The 17,472-nt window shown below is 58.5% G+C and overlaps 2 protein-coding genes and 1 long non-coding RNA gene across 3 annotated transcripts; 2 read left to right on the plus strand and 1 right to left on the minus strand.

Moving 5' to 3' along the window:
* Positions 1–6,413: 6,413 nt before the first annotated feature.
* LOC308663394 (beta-1,3-galactosyltransferase 4-like) lies at positions 6,414–7,845 on the plus strand (the record flags this gene model as incomplete). Its single annotated transcript, XM_081319771.1, has 1 exon — positions 6,414–7,845. The coding sequence occupies one exon, from the start codon at positions 6,414–6,416 to the stop codon at positions 7,467–7,469; it is 1,056 nt and encodes a 351-aa protein (XP_081175897.1). The 3' UTR covers positions 7,470–7,845.
* A 187-nt stretch (positions 7,846–8,032) lies between these two features.
* WDR46 (WD repeat domain 46) lies at positions 8,033–13,898 on the minus strand (the record flags this gene model as incomplete). The annotated part of the gene is made up of 16 exons (XM_081319228.1): positions 8,033–8,281; positions 8,569–8,682; positions 8,798–8,893; positions 9,110–9,204; positions 9,288–9,435; positions 9,513–9,666; positions 9,747–9,846; positions 9,939–10,074; positions 10,488–10,638; positions 10,923–11,027; positions 11,125–11,186; positions 11,295–11,382; positions 12,690–12,802; positions 12,894–12,977; positions 13,300–13,434; positions 13,677–13,898. The coding sequence occupies 16 exons, from the start codon at positions 13,896–13,898 to the stop codon at positions 8,171–8,173; spliced, it is 1,914 nt and encodes a 637-aa protein (XP_081175354.1). The 3' UTR covers positions 8,033–8,170.
* Positions 13,899–14,618: 720 nt separating this feature from the next.
* On the plus strand, positions 14,619–16,376 carry LOC308663397. The gene is made up of 2 exons (XR_014025385.1): positions 14,619–14,729; positions 15,869–16,376. It is a non-coding gene; the product is annotated as an uncharacterized lncRNA (long non-coding RNA).
* The last annotated feature ends 1,096 nt before the right edge of the window (positions 16,377–17,472 follow it).

Here is a 17,472-nt window from a genome sequence, read left to right on the forward strand (position 1 = left end):
TCTCGCCATATAGACATACGCTATAAAAATGTCAGGCAGCTTGCGAAAGAGGGTTTTATACATGTTGAGCACTGTAATACAGCTGACCAGATAGCTGATCTGTTTACCAAGCCTGTTCCCATTGACCGGCACAACCTTCTGTGTAAGCGTTTGTGTTTGGCCTTCTGAATGTTTTCATGCATGTCTATGACACCTGCTCGCCCCTTACATACATTCACTGGTCCCTGTCATTGGCTGGCAAGAAGGGGAATTGTTAGATGTTTAGTGCCAGCCATTGGCAGTTCCCCAAAAGGGTCATCAGATGGAGGCAAAGAGGCTTCTTTGCTTCCACTGATGAGCCAAGGGTCTCGGACCCACAGCCCCATTGGCGAGAGTGTTTTATGGTCAAGGAGGGGCCAAGACCCCCCATGAATACCTCTGCGCGAGGGGCTGCTTTGTTCTAGTTCTATTTCAGCTTCTAGTCTCCATTTCTCCTCCCCTAGTTCTTAGTCCTTCTTTTAGTCATGTTATGCTAGCTTGTTTTATTTTATTTCTCTCTTACATGCAGGCATGAATGCTTTCATGCCAAGTATTTCTTTCTCTTTGATCTATCATGAATAAAGATAATATGATTGCATCTCTGCGTGATGCCTTTGCTTGGAAGCACCTTTAACGATTCATTGTGAGAACACCTCACACAGTCCCCAAGAAAACTGCAGTCGAGTGCCTGAATGACTACAGACCTGTTGCATTAACGTCTGTAGTCATGAAATGCTTTGAAAGATTGGTTCTCCAACATCTCAGGACATGCCTCCCACTGGATTTCAATAAACATCAATTTGCCTATAGGGGAAATAGGTCAACAGACGATGCCATAGCTACTGCTTTACACTCTGTAGCAAGTCACCTTGAGAAACCTGGAAGCTATGTCAGGATGCTTTTTGTTGATTATAGCTCAGCTTTCAACACCATTTTGCCGAGCACTCTCATCGAGAAGCTGACTGACTTGAAATTTTCCCCCTCCATCTGCGATTGGATTCAAGACTTTCTCAGGGACAGGTTACAAACAGTGAGGGCTGGGTCTGCTTTATCCACCCCCCTGAAGCTTTGCACTGGCTCGCCACAGGGCTGCGTGCTTAGCCCCTACCTGTACTCTTTGTACACATATGACTGTGTATCATCCGACCCATCTACTGCGATAATTAAGTTCGGAGATGATGCTACTGTGGTGGGTCTTATTACAGGTGGGGATGAGACAGCATATAGGGCGGAGGTACAAAAACTATCCATATGGTGTTGTAACAACAACTTGCACCTGAACATCGGCAAGACGAAAGAGATGGTGCTAGACTTCCGGAGAAAAAAGGAGGAACCTGCCCCACTTTACATCGGGGAGGACTGTGTGGAGAGAGTTTCCTCCTTTAAATTTCTGGGAGTCTACCTCTGTGAAGATCTGACCTGGAAAGTCAATACAACTCAGGTGGTCAGAAAGGCCCAACAGAGACTTCACTTTCTCAGGGTCTTGCAGAAGAACAGGGTAGAACAACAGCTTATGACCCTCTTTTACAGGTCTACTGTAGAGAGTGTCCTCTCGTATGGTATCGTGGTTTGGTATGCTGGTCTGACAGCTGCGGACAGGAAAGTATTACAGAGGGTGATGAGCACAGCACAAGACATTGTGGGCTGTCCCCTGACACCACTGGATGACATCGCCAGGGCTCGTTGCCTTGGAAGAGTGAGGAAGATTCTCAGGGATGACTCACACCCTGGACGGTATCTCTTTACTCTCCTACCATCCGGTAGCAGATATAGGAATCGCCAGCCACACCAACAGGCTAACCCTATACCATTTCAGACAAATGGCTGTCCACTTTCACTTTCTAGTCCATTTATTATAGTTAAACTGCGAAATAACCAAATCTTGAAAATAACTTTTTAGCACCTCCAAATTATAGCAAGCTCTCTTTTAAAGTTTGATAGTCCATTTTACATATTCCCACCCAGTTCAAGCAGTCACTTTACTTTAAAAAAAAACCACTTTCACTTCTTGTTAGGAAAAAAAAAAGTCCGTCAGGCGCCATCTTCCCCTTCTTTAAAACAATCGTTGGAGTAGGAAGAGTTTGAGTTTCAGAGTTAAAGCTTTGTACTTGCTATTTATACTGCTCCTGCATCAGCTCTGTTGCTACCGTAACTCAAGATGACAATCAGATCCGGCACGAGTGGATTCAGCGTCTTGTTCTGCCTAAGCAGAAGAGTCCTTCCCAGGCTTTGGGGGGGGCTCTCAACCTTCATGCCCCAGAACAAATGTTCTGGGGCGCTAGGGGAGCTCTACCCCTACCTGGAAGCTCCCCCTCCCCTCTTTGCCCGAGGAGAGGGGTTTTTGAGCGGCGGAACAGCTGATCATCGGCTATTCCGCCGCTTCAACGGGATCGAAGGGCCGGCGGTCGAATCCGACCGTCCTCGCTGCTGAAGAGCCACCCGGAAGTCCGGCTTTTAGTAATGAGTTTGTTGCCTCTAGGTGCTCGCTGATTCATTGCTCGAGTATCTTTTCCAAGATCTTCCCAGGTATTGAGGTCAGGCTGATAGGTCTGTAGTTTCCAGGATCTATTTTTTTCCCTTTTTTGAAGATGGGAACTACATCAGCTCTCTTCCAGTCCTCTGGTAGTTCCCCAGTGCTCCAGGATCTTTGAAAAATATAGTTCAGTGGTTCTGAGATCACGTCTGCCAGTTCCTTGAGAACCTTGGGGTGTAATCCATCTGGCCCTGGTGATTTGAACTCGTCTAGGCTGGACAGGTGCTCACTTACGATTTTCTTGCCTATCTTAACTTGCGTTTCTATTCTGTTTTTTATGGCACTGATTTTGGTAGGTTGGTCTGTTTTTTCCCTTTGTGTAAAGACAAATGCAAAAAACGAGTTAAATAGTTCTGCTTTCTCCCTGTTGCTTGTCACCTTCTTGCCACTTTCCCCCACTAATGGACGAATCATTTCCTTGACTTTTTTTCTTGTTCTTTACATGTTGAAAGAAGTTTTTTGTTGTTGTTATTTTTAACTATGGTCACAAGGCTTAGTTCATTTTGAGCCTTACCTTCCCTCACTTCATCTTTTCAGGCACGGGCTGTTTGCTGATATTCTGCCTTAGTTATGTGCCCCTCTTTCCGCTTTCTATACTTGTCGTTTTTATCTTTCAATTTATCAGAGTTCAGCCATGCTATTTAATGTTGCATGGCCTCAGCCGGGCGGGCGGGGGGGCCCTCCAAGATCTTCCTCCGGGAAGGACCAGCCTCGTGCCGGCATCTGGAAGGATACCCCCACCCCTGTGGGGTGCCAGCTTTGTCAGTTTGGCAAGGCAGCCACACAAAGACAAGACAGCCCTTGTGGGTATTTCAACCAGGTCTCACTTTGGGGGGGAGGGGGGTGTCTTGTTTCTAGGTGATTTCGATGGTTCCCGGCTGACCTGGGTGTTTAAAGGTGACTTGAGAACGTTTCTTAGGGCGGGGGATTCCTTTGCCAGAGAAACGAGGGCTCTCTGGAGGATTTCAAGGGGAATTTTCCCTCTACAAAGGATTCCCTCGTTTGATAGCCTTAAGCCGCCCTGTCCAAGCCGGAGGACCCGCTGGTCAAAGGCCTACAAGCCCAGCCTGATCCCACTGGGAGAAAAGCCAAGAGCCCTGATTGTTCTTCTTTGCTGCCTCCCGGACAGAAGCAGGCTCCACCCTTCCCTACACCGCTGGGTGTTGTGTGGGTTTTGTGCAAGCAACAGTGTCAGAAGGCAAGAAGCACGCATCTCTCCTGCTGAACCCCCAAAGGTATTCCGGTGCCCTGAAAGACCCTGGCTGGGGGGGAGGGGAGAGAAACAGTGGGACTCCTGGCTTCCCTCCAGCCCGTGTCAGGAATAAGTGCTCCCCCCCTCCTCCTCCTCCTCCAACGGAGGGTGAGGAGGGCAGCGCGCCAGGGAGAAACACGTCCAGCCTTCACTTCCTGCAGTGCAGAGGCATCTTGGCAGCCCTGCCTGCCTCAGACTCACCTCCTCCTCGCCTGTTGCCTCTCCTCTCTGTCCGAACAGGCCCGGAAAAGGGCAAAAGCTTAACAAGCGGGCCCAGGTCGCTTAACAGACGCGGCCGGAGAACGCTAACAGACTTCCTGCCAGCTGCTCACTGGGCGTCGGAAGAGGCACCCATTGGCAGGCCTGGCAGGGCTCTCCCGGGGGGACCACCCAGGTAAGCCCAGAAAACCGGCCCAGGGGTGGTTCACCCTGCCTGCTCTTTTTGAGTAGTTTGTTATCAGTTGACGGACAGGAGTCGCCAAGAAAGAGAAATATTTGCAGCTGAGGGTTGAAATGAGGGGGTGCCAGGCGCTCTCTGCTTTCTTGCAGACGTCTCATGGCCCAAACTAGGTAACATCGTCAGGGCTAGTAGGGAGAGGGGTTGCGTCTAGTGGCCTGCCCTGTCAATCTGGACGGGGTTGGTCCGAGAGGGTCTTTGTTTGGGCTGTTTAGCGTTGGCTTCTTCAGCAGTTCCATTGTTTACTTCGTGACTGTTGGCCTGATGTTAACCTTGGGAGTTCATCTCTGCTCATCTGGGTGCTGATTGCTGCTGCTGGTGGAGGTGCCTAGATGTGTTTATCCCAAGCATGTTTAAAGGCAGCTAAGGATGAAACACGGCCTTCCTCCATTTTGGGGAGGGACCCTTCCTGCTCCAGGCCAAGCTGGGCCTCTCCTAAGTGCGGGGGAGGGGGGGGGAAGAAGGGAGCAGCTGGCCTCTGCTGCAGCCAGCAGGGAGGGCTCAGCTGGCACAGGGACGGGGGGGGGGGAGAGAATGAGGGGGGCAGCCATCAGAGGGAGGCTGTTTTAGACTGCTGGAACAGGCAGCCTCCCCAAGGCCCACAGGCCCCGCTGCGTTACCCAGCAGGAACCAAAGCTTCTCCCTGCCCGCCCGGGGCCCTGATCCACCCAAACAGGCAGCAGCAAGCAGGAAAGCGGATGGCCGGCCAGCCATGATCTCCGGAGGACCCGAGCAGCCGTCCGGGGTGGGGGGGCCTGCACAGCCATTGCTGCCCTCTTGCTGGACCCGTTCCCAGCGCCCCAGGGCCTTCAGGACTGGCAACGAGGGGGCGCCCCAAGTCAGGTCTGCCCCCCAGCCGGTCATTGGGAGGTGCCCCACCACCAGCCCCAAAGACCGCTGGGCTTGTTGATTGAGAGCAGGTGCAGGGAGATGCCTGCAAGCCGGGCTCCAGGGCAGGTTGGCACAATCTCCAGGCTGACGGATCATTAGTGCCAGGGCAAATGGGGGGAGAGAGCTTAGTGGTGCTACCGAGGAAGCTCACTTGAGCAGCTGGCTTAACAGGCAGCCGAATTCCCCAGACGGGGCTGGGCTGGGAGGCCCCCCCCTTGGGATTGCTGAGGCCCAGGCAAGCAAGGCTGCGCAGCTGGGCTTACTGGAACAGAGAGGGGGAGAGGAGGAGGAGGGAAGGGGGGGGCAGAAGTCCCTGGTTCAGGGCTCCTGGACGCGACCCGACATCTCCCGGCTTCCTTTGCTCTGGTGAGGATCCCTTTTCTGGGCCGGACCTGAAGCTGCTCTGCCCTGAAGGAAACCGCATCGGGGAGCCGGAGGGAAGAAGGCAAGCCTCTTCCAGCCCCGGGACTCCCGTCCGCAGCTGCCACTTCCCAAACTCTGGGAATGCGGCTTTCCCGGGTTTGCTCTGCAGCTGTTTCGCCTGGATCCGCACTCGGCCACCGTGGCCTCTGGCCGGTGCTGGGCGTCTCTTTCTCCAGAGGATCCCGGCAGAGAGCCACCGCGTCTCCCCTCCCTGGGCTCGCCAGACCGCCCTCCGCGCCCTCCCTCGGCTCGGCTCAAGGCTGCCGCTGGCCTTTGCCCCTTTCCCTGACCAGCCCCCCCGCGCCGCCGCCGCCCAGGGTGGCCCAGCAGCCCCGTTCCTGGGAGCAGCCTCCCTCCTCCGCCCGGCCGGGGGAAGCCGAGGGCGGCGCTGGGGACGGGGCGGCGGGGGCCAAAGCGCGGCCGGCTCCCTTAAGCGCTCCCGGGGAGGAGGGGGCGGCGGGGCCCGGGCCGCTCTCTCAGCTGCGGGGCCGCGGACGGCGCCTGCCCGGCGGCGCGCAGAGGCGAGAGCGAGGCTGCCCACCCGAGCAGCCGCTCCGCCGCAGCCGCTCCGCCGCCGGGCCGCGCTCCTCCTCCTCCCCGCCAGCAAGGTCGGTCTGCCCGCCTTTAGCGGAGGGAGGGTCGGGGGGAAGGGAGGGAAGGAAGCCGCGGCGCCGCTCGCCGGGAACGGCCGGGAGGACGCCGGTGGGCGCCGTCACGGGCGCGCAGCGGGACGCGGGGCCGGCTCGGCCGAGAGCGCGGCAGGCGCGGCGGGGCCGCCTTTGTCCTCCTCCGGCGGGGCTGACGCTGCTTCTCTCTCGTAGGCCCTCCCGATGCCCCCCATGCCCGCCGCGCCGCCCCGCCTGAAGCGCTGCCCGCGCCGGCCGGCCCGCCTGCTGGGGGCGCTGCTGGGGGCGCTGCTGGCGCTGACCTACCTGGCCGGCGGCGGCCACGAGGAGCTGCTCTCGCGCGCCCTGCCGCTCCTGCTGCCGGCGCCGGCCCGGGACGCCCCCGCCGCGCCGCCGCCGCCCGCCGCCTTCCCGCTCTCGCCGCCGCCCTGCGCCGCGCCGGCCCCGTGGCTGCTGGTGCTGGTGGCTAGCGCGCCGGGGCACGCGGCGCGGCGGGCGGCGGTGAGGCGGAGCTGGGGGTCGGCGCGGCTGGGCGGCGGGCGGGAGCAGCGCACCGTCTTCGCGCTGGGGCTGCCGGCCGAGGCGGGGCTGCAGGCGGCGCTGGAGCGCGAGGCGGCCGAGCACGGCGACCTGCTGCAGGGCCGCTTCGCCGACACCTACGGCAACCTGACGCTGAAGACGCTGGCGCTGCTGGGCTGGGCCGCCGCCCGCTGCCCCGCCGCCCGCTTCCTGCTGAAGGCCGACGACGACGTCTTCCTCAACCTGCCCGGGCTGGCGCGGGAGCTGGAGCGGCTGGGCGGCCCGCCCGACGCCGCCGCCTACCTGGGCCGGGTCCACTGGCGCGCCCCGCCCGCCCGCGACCCGCGCAGCCGCCACTACGTGCCGGCCTCGCTCTACCCGGAGGCCGCCTACCCGCCCTACTGCAGCGGCACCGCCTACGCCCTCTCCGCCCCGGCCGCCGCCGCCGTGCTGGCCGCCGCCCGCCACCTGCCGCCGCTGCCCGTGGAGGACGTCTTCGTCGGCCTCTGCGCCCGCCGCGCCGGCATCGCCCCGCGCCACCTGGCCCGCCTGGCCGGCGCCGCCCGCTACCCGCCCGACGCCTGCTGCTACCGGGAGGTGCTGCTCAGCGCGCACCGCGTCACGCCCGCCCAGATGCTGGCCGTGGCCGCCGCCCCCGAGCCGCCCTGCGCGCCCTGGCAGCGCCTGCTGGGCCTGCTCCGCTGCAAGGCCATGGCCTGGCCGGCCCGGGAGCCCGACGGCGGCCCGTGAACTCGGACGGACTCCCCCCAGCCTCTCCGGACCACGGAACTCGAGCCGAGCGGCCGCCACGCGTGGACGGACCAGCCTCCCGGTTCGGTCTTTGGGGCTGCCCACCTAGTGCGGGGCCACCCTCTCTCGGGTCAACCAGCTCCCGAGTGGATTTTTGGAGGGCCCCCCCCCGTGGTCTGAACTGGTTTGGGGAACAGGACTTTGTGTGATGTGACGGAGGAGAGAGCGAGCGCGTCACACCAAGCCACAATACAGGGCGGTTGTGAAGGTAGCGACTCTGGCCAGGTCTGTGGGACACAAAAGGAGCCTTGCGGTCGCCCAGATCCACCTCTGCACGTTGGGGGGGAGCAGCTACAACCCTTGGGGAAGGGAGGCCCTTGGTGGCGGGGTAACCCCCCCCCCCAAAGTCCAAGGCCCAGGAATACTGTTGGGGGTGCCACTTTGGCCCTTCATCCCAAGGATGTTTTTTGGGGGGAGCCCCCATTCTTTGCCCACTGGGAGAGAGGGAAGCGGGGGCAGCCCCTCCTCCTTCACAGGGCCAGAGAGACGGTGCACAACACATCTACAAATCACAAGTGTGTATGTATTCGAAGCTCAAGAGTCCAAATGAAGCCGACAGGGGTTTCGGAGAAGGTCCACGGGGCCAGCCGTCCGGCACGTGGCAGGGGAGACCAATGTGCCCCGCCAGCCGCCTTCGCCCGCTATTTCCGGAAACGATCCAGCGCTGACCTGCCGGCCGCAGGGGCTCCGGCCTTGGGTGTGGCCGGCTGCCTCGTCTCTGCCTTGGCAGCCAAGCTCTTCCGGACCAGGGCCTGCCGGGAGGAGGGTGGGTGGGTGTGAACTGGAACTGGCAGAAACCCCCCCTCCCCCAAGGGCCCCCTTCCAAACTCCAGAGGCGGGACCCAGCCAGGTTAACAATCGGTTCAGACGCATACTCCTGAATCGAATGGGAGCTTTTTCTTGCCCTCTGATGTATTAAAGGAAACGTTTGGCAACCACCTTGTGGCTCAGCAGGATTGGGGGTGGGGGCAGGGGGGGATCCAGGGAGGAGGGGCAGAAGGAGCTGGGGAGGAGCAGTCAACCTCTGGAGGAGACTCACCCGCTGTTCCTCGGCCGCCACCTTCTTCCTTCGCTTCAGCCTGCTGCCCGCCGAGTCCCGGCCCTTCAGCCTCCGCCGTGGGGAGAAGGGCGCCTTGGCCTCCGGGTCGAAGCCCTGTGGGGAGGGGGGGCAGGGAGTCAGCGTCCTCAGACCCGGAGCCCTGCAAGGCCACACCTCGTGCCTCCTCCTCCTCCTCCTCCATCGGTGCCCACCAGCCCGGGACACCTACCAGCCTCTCCGCCCGCTCCTTCTGCTGCTGGTCCAGGGAAACGGGGTCCACCCTGCCCAGCTCTGTGGGGTCCAGGGTGATCAGCTCCGACGGGATCTGCGGGGGAGAACCGGCCGTGAGGAAAAACAAGGGGGCACGGGGTGGGGTTCCTCCCCCAGAGCGCCCACTTTGGATCCGTGGCCTCTGGGGGTGGCTGAAGGGCCAGGAAGAGCAGCCTCGGCTCTGGAGGGAGCCAGCTGCAGGCGGGGGGGGGGGTTGAGGGGGGGCTGGAGTGGGGGAAGCAGGGGCACGGTCCTGGGGGGGGGGTCTCACCTTCTCCAGGAAAGCTTTGACCTCCCACTCCTGCCTCTGCCTCCGGCTGCGGAAGGGATTGTTCTCCAGGGCATCGAAGTTCGGCTCCCCGGCACCTGTGGGGCAACCGGGCTGAGGAAAGTCCTCCCCGAAAACAGGCGTGGCCCATCCCCCCTCCGAGCCGCCCCCCTCCCCTTACCTGGGACCAGAAGGCTGGCAAAGCCCTGCTGGTGCCCCACGCCCAGCACGTCCTCAAAGGGGCAGAAACGGAGGCCGTGGGAGGGGCCGGGCAGCCCGTGGCACAGGTAGGGCTTCTGCGACGGGCGGGACGAGAGGTCCTTGTACACCTGGCGGCAGAGGCGGCAGCTCGTGAGGGGCCGAGGCGGGGGGGGGGAGAGGGCCAGGCTCAGCCCGCCTGACTCACCTGCACCACCTCCTGGCAGGCGGCCCCCAGCAGCCCCCGCTGGCTGAAATCCAGCAGCCCAGCGCCGGAGGGCAGCAGCAGTGAGTGGAGGCGCCGGTACGCCCGGAGGTCGTAGATGTGCAGCTTGTGGTCCAGTCCTGAGGTGGCCATGTAGCTGCGGGAGAAGGCAGGGAAGGGTCCCTTCTGCGCTTCTGCACGTGCCCTCCCCCCCCTCCCGGCTGCCCCTCTGCTCACCTCCCGGAGGGGTCGACTGCCACGGCCCTCACGGCCCCCTGGTGACACAGCAGCCGGACCAGCGGGGCCTGGGCGCTGGGGCTCCAGAGGGTCACCGTCCCTGCAGCGGAGGAGGCAAAGGGGGAGGGGGGCGGTGGGTGGAGGCGCTCCGGACGAGGGCAAGGGGATGTCCATGTGGCCGGCCCCACTCACCATTGCTGTGCCCCAGGTGGACGATGGCGTTGGAGGGGTTGTGGGTCATCACCGCCAGCCTGCCGGCCTTGGTGCGGATGGTGGCCACCTCCTTCCCCACCGAGATGTCCAGGTACTGCAGGAACCCTGACTCACTCTGGGGGGAGGGGGGAGCAGAGAACAGTTTCAGGGGGAGGTGGAGAAAAGTGACCCCTGACACACACACACACACACACACACACAGACTGGGCTTTGAAACCTCGCTGCTCTCCGTCCCACCTGACTTCGGTGGATGGCTTAGGGGCTCTGGGTTTGGCAAGGGGTCAGTCTAGATGAGCATGGGGTTCCCCCCAACCCTCAAATTCAGGAACTCACCGGTTGCCCCTTTGGTGTCGGGGTGGGGTGGGGTGGGCTTCTCTGCCCAGTTGAGCCCAAGCCGTGAAATCAGACAGACTGGGTGTGTGCATCCGGTGTGTGTGTGTGTCCGTCCCACCCACCCCCGGTCAATGCCCCCAGGTAACTCCCCCTTCAGAGAGGTGGCCTGGCCTGTGGGGCCTGGTGCCCGCTCACCGCTGTGGCCAGGAGGAAGTGGTAGGGCAGGAACTCCATCCGCTGGACGCCGTGAAAGCGCTTCAGGCAGTTGAGCTCCACGCCCTGGTTGTCATACACGTACAGCCACTTGCGCTGGGCCACGGCAAACATGGTCTCCGTGTGCAGCCACCTGCAATGCGCAGGGTGGAAAGTGTGCCCGCCTGCCCCCCCAGAGCACGGCGGTTCCTTCAGCGTGTGTGTGGGGGGAGTGAGAGGACACAGACACCCCAGCCAAACCAAGGTGGGTGGGCCGGAACACTCGCAAGTTGCGATTGTCGCAGTGGAACCATCCTGTCAGGGCTTGGCCGATAGCTGCAGCCCCTGCTGCTGGGTGGGGGGACCTTCGGGCTTCCCCCCCCATCCCTCATTCCCACCCGAGAGGTGCAGCGTAGAGCCGCTCCGTGTGGGACTCACGTCAGGTCCGTGACGGTCTCCATGACGTTCATCTCGCACATCAGGGCCTTCGTCTGCCAGTCCAGAGCGGCCACGTGGCCCCGGCGCCCCCCCAGGAGGAGATGCCTGAAGTGGGAGCAAGGCAGGGGTGAGGGGGCAGCACGTGGGAAGACGCCCCCCCTCCAACCTCAGCGGTCCAAGACCCTCCACAAAGCCCGCTCACCGGCCATTCCGTGTGTAACTGAGCCGGTAAGGGCCAAAACGGTCCAGCCGCAGCTCAAAGTGCTGTGGGAAAAGAGACAACACGGCAATAAGAGTTGGGGGCCCCAACCTCCCCCTCCCAAACCAGCAACTGCCAGTGCACCCCAGTCCGGAGCGGGGCCCCCCTTCCACCTTGGCACCGGCTGCGAGGTCCACGGCAGCAGCGATGTCGGCCTGGGCGACGGTGCAGGTGTCCTCCTCCTCACTCCCCTCCAAAAACCTGGCACAGGGAAGAGAAATTGGGGTGAGGGTGGGGAAGGGTCAGCGTTGCCCTCCAGCCTCCTTGTCGTCGAAAGAGCAACACGAGACCCCTGAAAAGTTAGTCCTTGCAACGAAAACAATATTCCGTTTTCGAGGCCACTTTGAAAGGCGTCGAGATGTCGGACGTTGGGGCTCCAAACCCCCAACGGGGGAAAAAGACCTCTCCCCGCACCCCCCTGTTCCTTCCCCTTTTGGGCTGGCCCTGCAAGTGTGCAGAGGCCCCTGCAAGTGTGCATGCCCACCCTGTCAATCAGCATCACAGAAGACAAGAAGACCCGGGAATTGGGGCGCGGCGGCGGCATCAGCCTGTCGTAACACGTCTGCAGGGTGGCGCCCCAGGTGGGGAGAAGGTGCTGCCGGCTGGCGCCTCCCCCACTTCCTCCCCCCAGGCGGAGGACCAAATTATGTGTGAGGAAGGGGATCGGCTGAGGGGGAGAGCGGAAGCCTCACCCGGGGCAGGAGCCCTCCCGGGGCCCCACAAGAGAGGCGGAGGGGGCCCCGGGGACTGGAGGGCCGCCCCCTTCCCCTCCGCTCTGGGCAGGTCTCCGGCAGACGACCTAGGGCTGCAGCCGCTGCGAAGGGGTGGAAGCTGGGCCTGCAGCAGGGAGGCTGCGCCGGAGCGCCTCCCCAAGGGCTGAAAAGCTCAGCAAGCAGCAGTGCAGGGCGACCCTCCTCAACACAAGAGCACCAGGATGCAGCTGCCCAAAAGACAAAGGGGGGGTCGGGGGAGGGGCCTCCCGTTCCACCCAGACCAGATCTCCCCCCCCCTTGAAGGGTCCGGTTCTGTTCCTCCCAATCAGGAGGCACCGGGGGGGGGGGGGCAGCGGAACAGCCTGCCACAGGATGCGTTCGCAGGTGGGTGGGGTATATAGGTAGATGATAGATTAGAGATAATAAAGATACAGATAGATAAGTAGAGATAGTGACAGAGATGATATATCTACATCTATATACATACATATGTAAATTAAAGATATGATTAGGCAGTGATAGATGACAGACACAGAGAGAGAGAAAAACGGGCTCCTTGGCGCCCTCTTGAGGAGGTTGGTTCTCCTGTAGATGTTTCCTGACCCAACTAGGCAGCCTCATCAGGGCTGAGACTGGCAGGACCAGCACAGATGGCGTTCCCCAGTTTGGGCTCTGGAGCGTCTGGGAGGGGACCTACTGGCTCAAGAGGGCACCAAGGGCCCCTCCCGCCAGAGACTATCCTCCGCAGGTGGGGGGGCGCTCTGCGAGCAGGGCCGGGGGAGGGGAGGGGCTCACCCGGGTTCCTCCAGCAGCAGCAGCTCCATCCGGGCTGCCTGGCGAGCCGCCGCTCGGGCCTTCTCCTCCTGCGAGGCCAGCCGGTGCTTCAGCCGCTCGCTGGACACGGCCTCCTGCGGGAGACGGACGCAGCATGAGAGGGGCAGCGGGGCAGCAGCCCAGGGGCAACTGGGGGGTGTGGGGAGGGGTCCCCAGAAAGCTCACCAGCTCCTGCGGGTCTCCGCGCTGGAACCTCTGCACCCGCTCCGGTGGGACTGGGTCGCCGGCTCCAGGGAAGGGGTCGGTTTTCTGCAGGGGGGGGGAAGAGAAGCCCAGAGCACCATGGGTGGGCGGCCTGCCCACCAGCCCCTCCCCCCTCTGCCCCTCCCTCTCCCCTCCCCCACCCCCTTCCCTATCCTCCCCTCCCCACTCTGCCCCTCCCTCTCCCCTCCCCTCCCCCACCCTCTTCCCTATCCTCCCCTCCCCACTCTGCCCCTCCCTCCCTCTCCCCTCCCTGCCAGGTCCTCCCCCTCCCTGCCCACCACCCGTTCCCGCCCGCTCCGCCCTCCCTCCCTCCCTCCCCCAACCTGCCTGCCCCCCCCTTCCACCCCTCCCCCGCGAGGCCACTCACCCCGGAGATCCGCTTCTTGCCGGCCGGCTCCGTCCTCCGCGGCCGCCGGGCCCTCTTGGCCTTCGGAGGGGCTGCCCGCTCGCCTTCGCCCGGGCCCGGCTCCCCGTCCCAGTAGCGCCGCTGCCTCCGCCCGGCCTGGGAAGGAGGGAAGGGAGGTCGAGAGGCAGGCGGGGAGGAAGGGGTCGGGGGTGGGGGGGTGGGCGCTCCCCCTCCCCGCAGGCTTCCAAGCAGTGGCCGGAGCGGCAATTGATGGGGGGGTTTCCCCCGCTCGGGCAGGGGGGTTGGTCTAGATGACCTCCAGGGTCCCCCTCCCAGCTCCGTGAGCCCTGCCAGCGCCCCCTCCAGCCCAGGGAGGGGGGGAGGGAGCAGCGCCTCACCTTCCTCCTGGCGGGAGGGGCGGCCGCCCCCCGGGACCCCCCCGCCGCGCCCCCCGCGCCCCCCGCCATGTCCCTCGGCCGCCGCCCCACGTGGAGGAGCCGCCGGACGCCGCTTCCGGGATGCGCTCGGCTCTCCGCCGGAAGTGACGCACTGGGAGGCGGGAGGCAGCCGCCGCCGTTCGCGGAGCGGGTGGGGGGAGGGCAAGGGGCGGCGGCGGCCATTTTTGAGAAGGGCAGGGCCTCCCGCCCGCGTCCCTTCGTCCGCCCGGGTGAATTTCGGGCCGTGAATGCCGTCAGGCGGTTCCCCGGCGCGGCTTCTCGGCCCGGCCGGCACTGCGATACCGCGCCGAGGATAAAATAAGAAGCGGTAGAAGAACAGGAATCGTTGGCTGCCCTCGAATGCCCCAACCTAAGATGGCTGCGGCACCCTCCTCTGCCCTCTCGCCCTGCCTTAAGATGGCCCCCGATGGGCGGGGCTCCGCCCGCCTTTGAAAGCAGCCCTTTAATGCCGGGTGAGGAGGGGGATTCTGGGAGTTGAAGTCCACCCACCTCAAAGTTTCAAAAGAAAAAAAAACCTGCTTTAACATAACCAGGAAGAGAGAGAGAGAGAGAGAGAAAACGCAGGGATCCAACTGTAGGATCCCGAAGAGAGAAAACCAGATAAAAAGGCAGAAATCGTAGGAGCTCCTCCAAGGTCCCTTCCAGCTCCTATTCTATTCTATTCTGTTCTTCCATTCCTATTCCTATTCTATTCTATTCTATTCTATTCTATTCTATTCTATTCTATTCTATTCTGTATTTTCTTATTCTATTCTATTCTTGTATTGTATTACATTACAAATATTATATATTATATTATTATATTATATTGTATTATATTTATATTATATTATTAGATTAGATTAGATTATTAGATTAGATTAGATCATTCCATTTTCTATTCTACATTTCTATTCTCTTCTAAGTAGCAAGTTGCTCCATGGTGAACAGGTGCCAGCTTGTCGTGATGCAACAACCGAGGTCAGAAAAACAGCTGCCTGCCAGCAGAAAACGGTAATGTTAACCACACATAAGAATTAGCCCAGATGTGTGCTGGAAAATGTTGCGGGCAGAGACCACAGAACGGTTGTCTGTCTGAGGAGCCGATGTGGCTGGGGGACGTTTCAAAGAAATGTTATTGGAAGGAAGGAAGGGGCAACGTGACGCGCAACTTCAGCTTCCTGCTGCAGGCTGTGAAAACATTGAGCATTATAAAAATAACAGAAGCAAAGGCAGAATATAAGGAAAAACAGCTGGATGACAGATTAAATAGATGGAAAACCAAAGCTTTGCATGGACAGCAGCTGAAAAACATTGAAGGAAAATTTGATAACAACTTTACAGGGGCATGGCTTAAGATGGGAACCATCAAGAAAGAAACGGAAGGCTTAATGCTGGCTGCTCAAGAACAAGCACTAGAAACTAATGCCATGAAAGCAAAGATACAAAAATCCACTGACAATCCAAATTGCTGACTTTGCAAGGACAAAGTTGAAACTGTTTCACATCCAGTATGTGAGTGCAGCAAAATTGTGCAGACTGATTACAAAGCTAGACATGATTGAGTTGCTAAAGTAATCCACTGGGCATTGTGTAAAAATACGACTTGCCTGTGTCCGAAAAGTCGTGGGAACATAGGGTGGAAAAAGTTGTCAAGAATGAGAGGGTGAAGATCTTGTGGGACTTTCGAATACAAACAGATCGCCATTTAATAATAATAATAATTTGGAAGGGACCTTGGAGGTCATCTAGTCCAACCCCCTGCTCAGGCAGGAAACCCTATACCATTTCAGACAAATGGCTGTCCAGTCTCTTCTTAAAAACTTCCAGTGTCAGAGCATTCACCACTTCAGGAGGCAGGTTGTTCCACTGGTTAATTGTTCTGTCAGGAAGTTTCTCCTTAGTTCTAGGTTGCTTCTCTCCTTGACTAGTTTCCATCCGTTGCTTCTTGTCCTGCTTTCAGGTGCTTTGGAGAATAGCTTGGCTCCCTCTTCTTTGTGGTAGCCCCTGAGATATTGGAACACTGCTATCATGTCACCCCTCACCCTTCTCTTCGTTAAACTACACATACCCAATTCCAGCAACCGTTCCCTATATGTTTTAGCCTCCAGCCCCCTAATCATCTTTGTTGCTCTTCTCTGTACTCTTTCTAGAGTGTCGACATCTTTTTTACATCGTGGTGACACAATTTGGAACACAAAACACCAGATATCACAGTCGTAGAGAACCAGGAGATGCCAGAGTCGAAGAAAAAGAACTGGAAAAAATTACGAAATATCTCAACCTGGCCATCAAAACTGCACGAATATGGATGAAACGGGTTATAGTGATACCCATTGTCATCGGGGCACTGGGAACTATGTCCAAAAACTTTGCAAAATACATCAAGAAATTGCAGCTTCCTGCAATAACTCCAGCAAAGCTACAAAAAACTACACTACTCGGAATACCTTATATTTTATTTATTTATTTATTTATTTTATTTTTATTACATTTATATCCCACCCTTCTCCGAAGACTCAGGGCGGCTTACAAGCTTAGCAGTAAGGAGATACCTGGTTGATACCTAGGATGCTGGCAGCAACCCGTGTCAACCATCAGCACCAGTCGATTTGAATGTTCAGTTGACTGAGGTTCATGTCTAATAAATTATTATTATTATTATTATTATTATTATTATTATTATTATTATTATTATTATTATTATTATTATTATTACCTTGGAGGCCATCTAGTCCAACCCCCTGATCAGGCAGGAAACCCTATAGTACCATTTCAGGCAAATGGCTGTCCAATTCTCTTCTTAAAAACTTCCAGTGTTGGAGCCTTCACCGCTTCTGGAGGCAGGTTGTTCCACTGGTTAATTGTTCTAACTGTCAGGAAGCTTCTCCTTAGTTCTAGGTTGCTTCTCTTTTTTCTCTCTTTCTTATTGACAGTTCTTAAGTCCGGAGTGTTATGTGGCTGGGGCCTCTTCGTTTTGGATTCTAAAGTTGCAGAGCAATTTAATTTAATTTGGTAGGACTTCCTCTATTTCATGGCCCCGCCAGTTCTTGCTTGCAGGCAAATTTCATTTCTTCTGTAGCGCAACCCCCTCGGTGGCCGCCATAAGCCCAGGCCCTCCTAGCCCCCCCCCCCCGCTTCCAGCACTCTCAAGGCGTTGTTAGGGTGTCCCTTTTAGCGGGAACTCAGGCGGAGCGAAGGGGTGGCAGCTTCTGGTCAAAGGGGTTGATGGGAACCAAGATGGCCAACCTCTAGCCACGGCAGTCCGTGTGTGACAGTGTTTATTTATCAACTCCCTGGCAGTCGTGACAATAATAGTCAATGGCTTGCATAGCAGCCGCGTGGAAAAACGGGGAGGGGAGGGGGGAGGCCCTCCGGCTCCAGGCAGCCCCGCTACACTTGCATCACATCTTCCTGAATAGAACAGAACAGAACAGAGAAAGAATAGAATAGAGAAAGAATAGAACAGAACAGAATAGAGAAAGAATAGAACAGAACAGAATAGAGAAAGAATAGAACAGAACAGAGAAAGAATAGAATAGAACAGAACTGGATAGGAAGAGAACAGAACAGAACAGAACAGAGAAAGAATAGAACAGAACAGAGAAATAATAGAATAGAACAGAACAGAGAAAGAATAGAATAGAGAAAGAATAGAATAGAACAGAACAGAATAGAGAAAGAATAGAATAATAGAATAGATTAGAAAAAGGAATAGAATAGAATAGAATAGAATAGAATAGAATAGAATAGAATA

Source organism: Vipera berus (assembly GCF_964194415.1).
Source record: "Vipera berus genome assembly, chromosome: 2".
Classification (NCBI taxonomy): Eukaryota; Metazoa; Chordata; class Lepidosauria; order Squamata; family Viperidae; genus Vipera; species Vipera berus.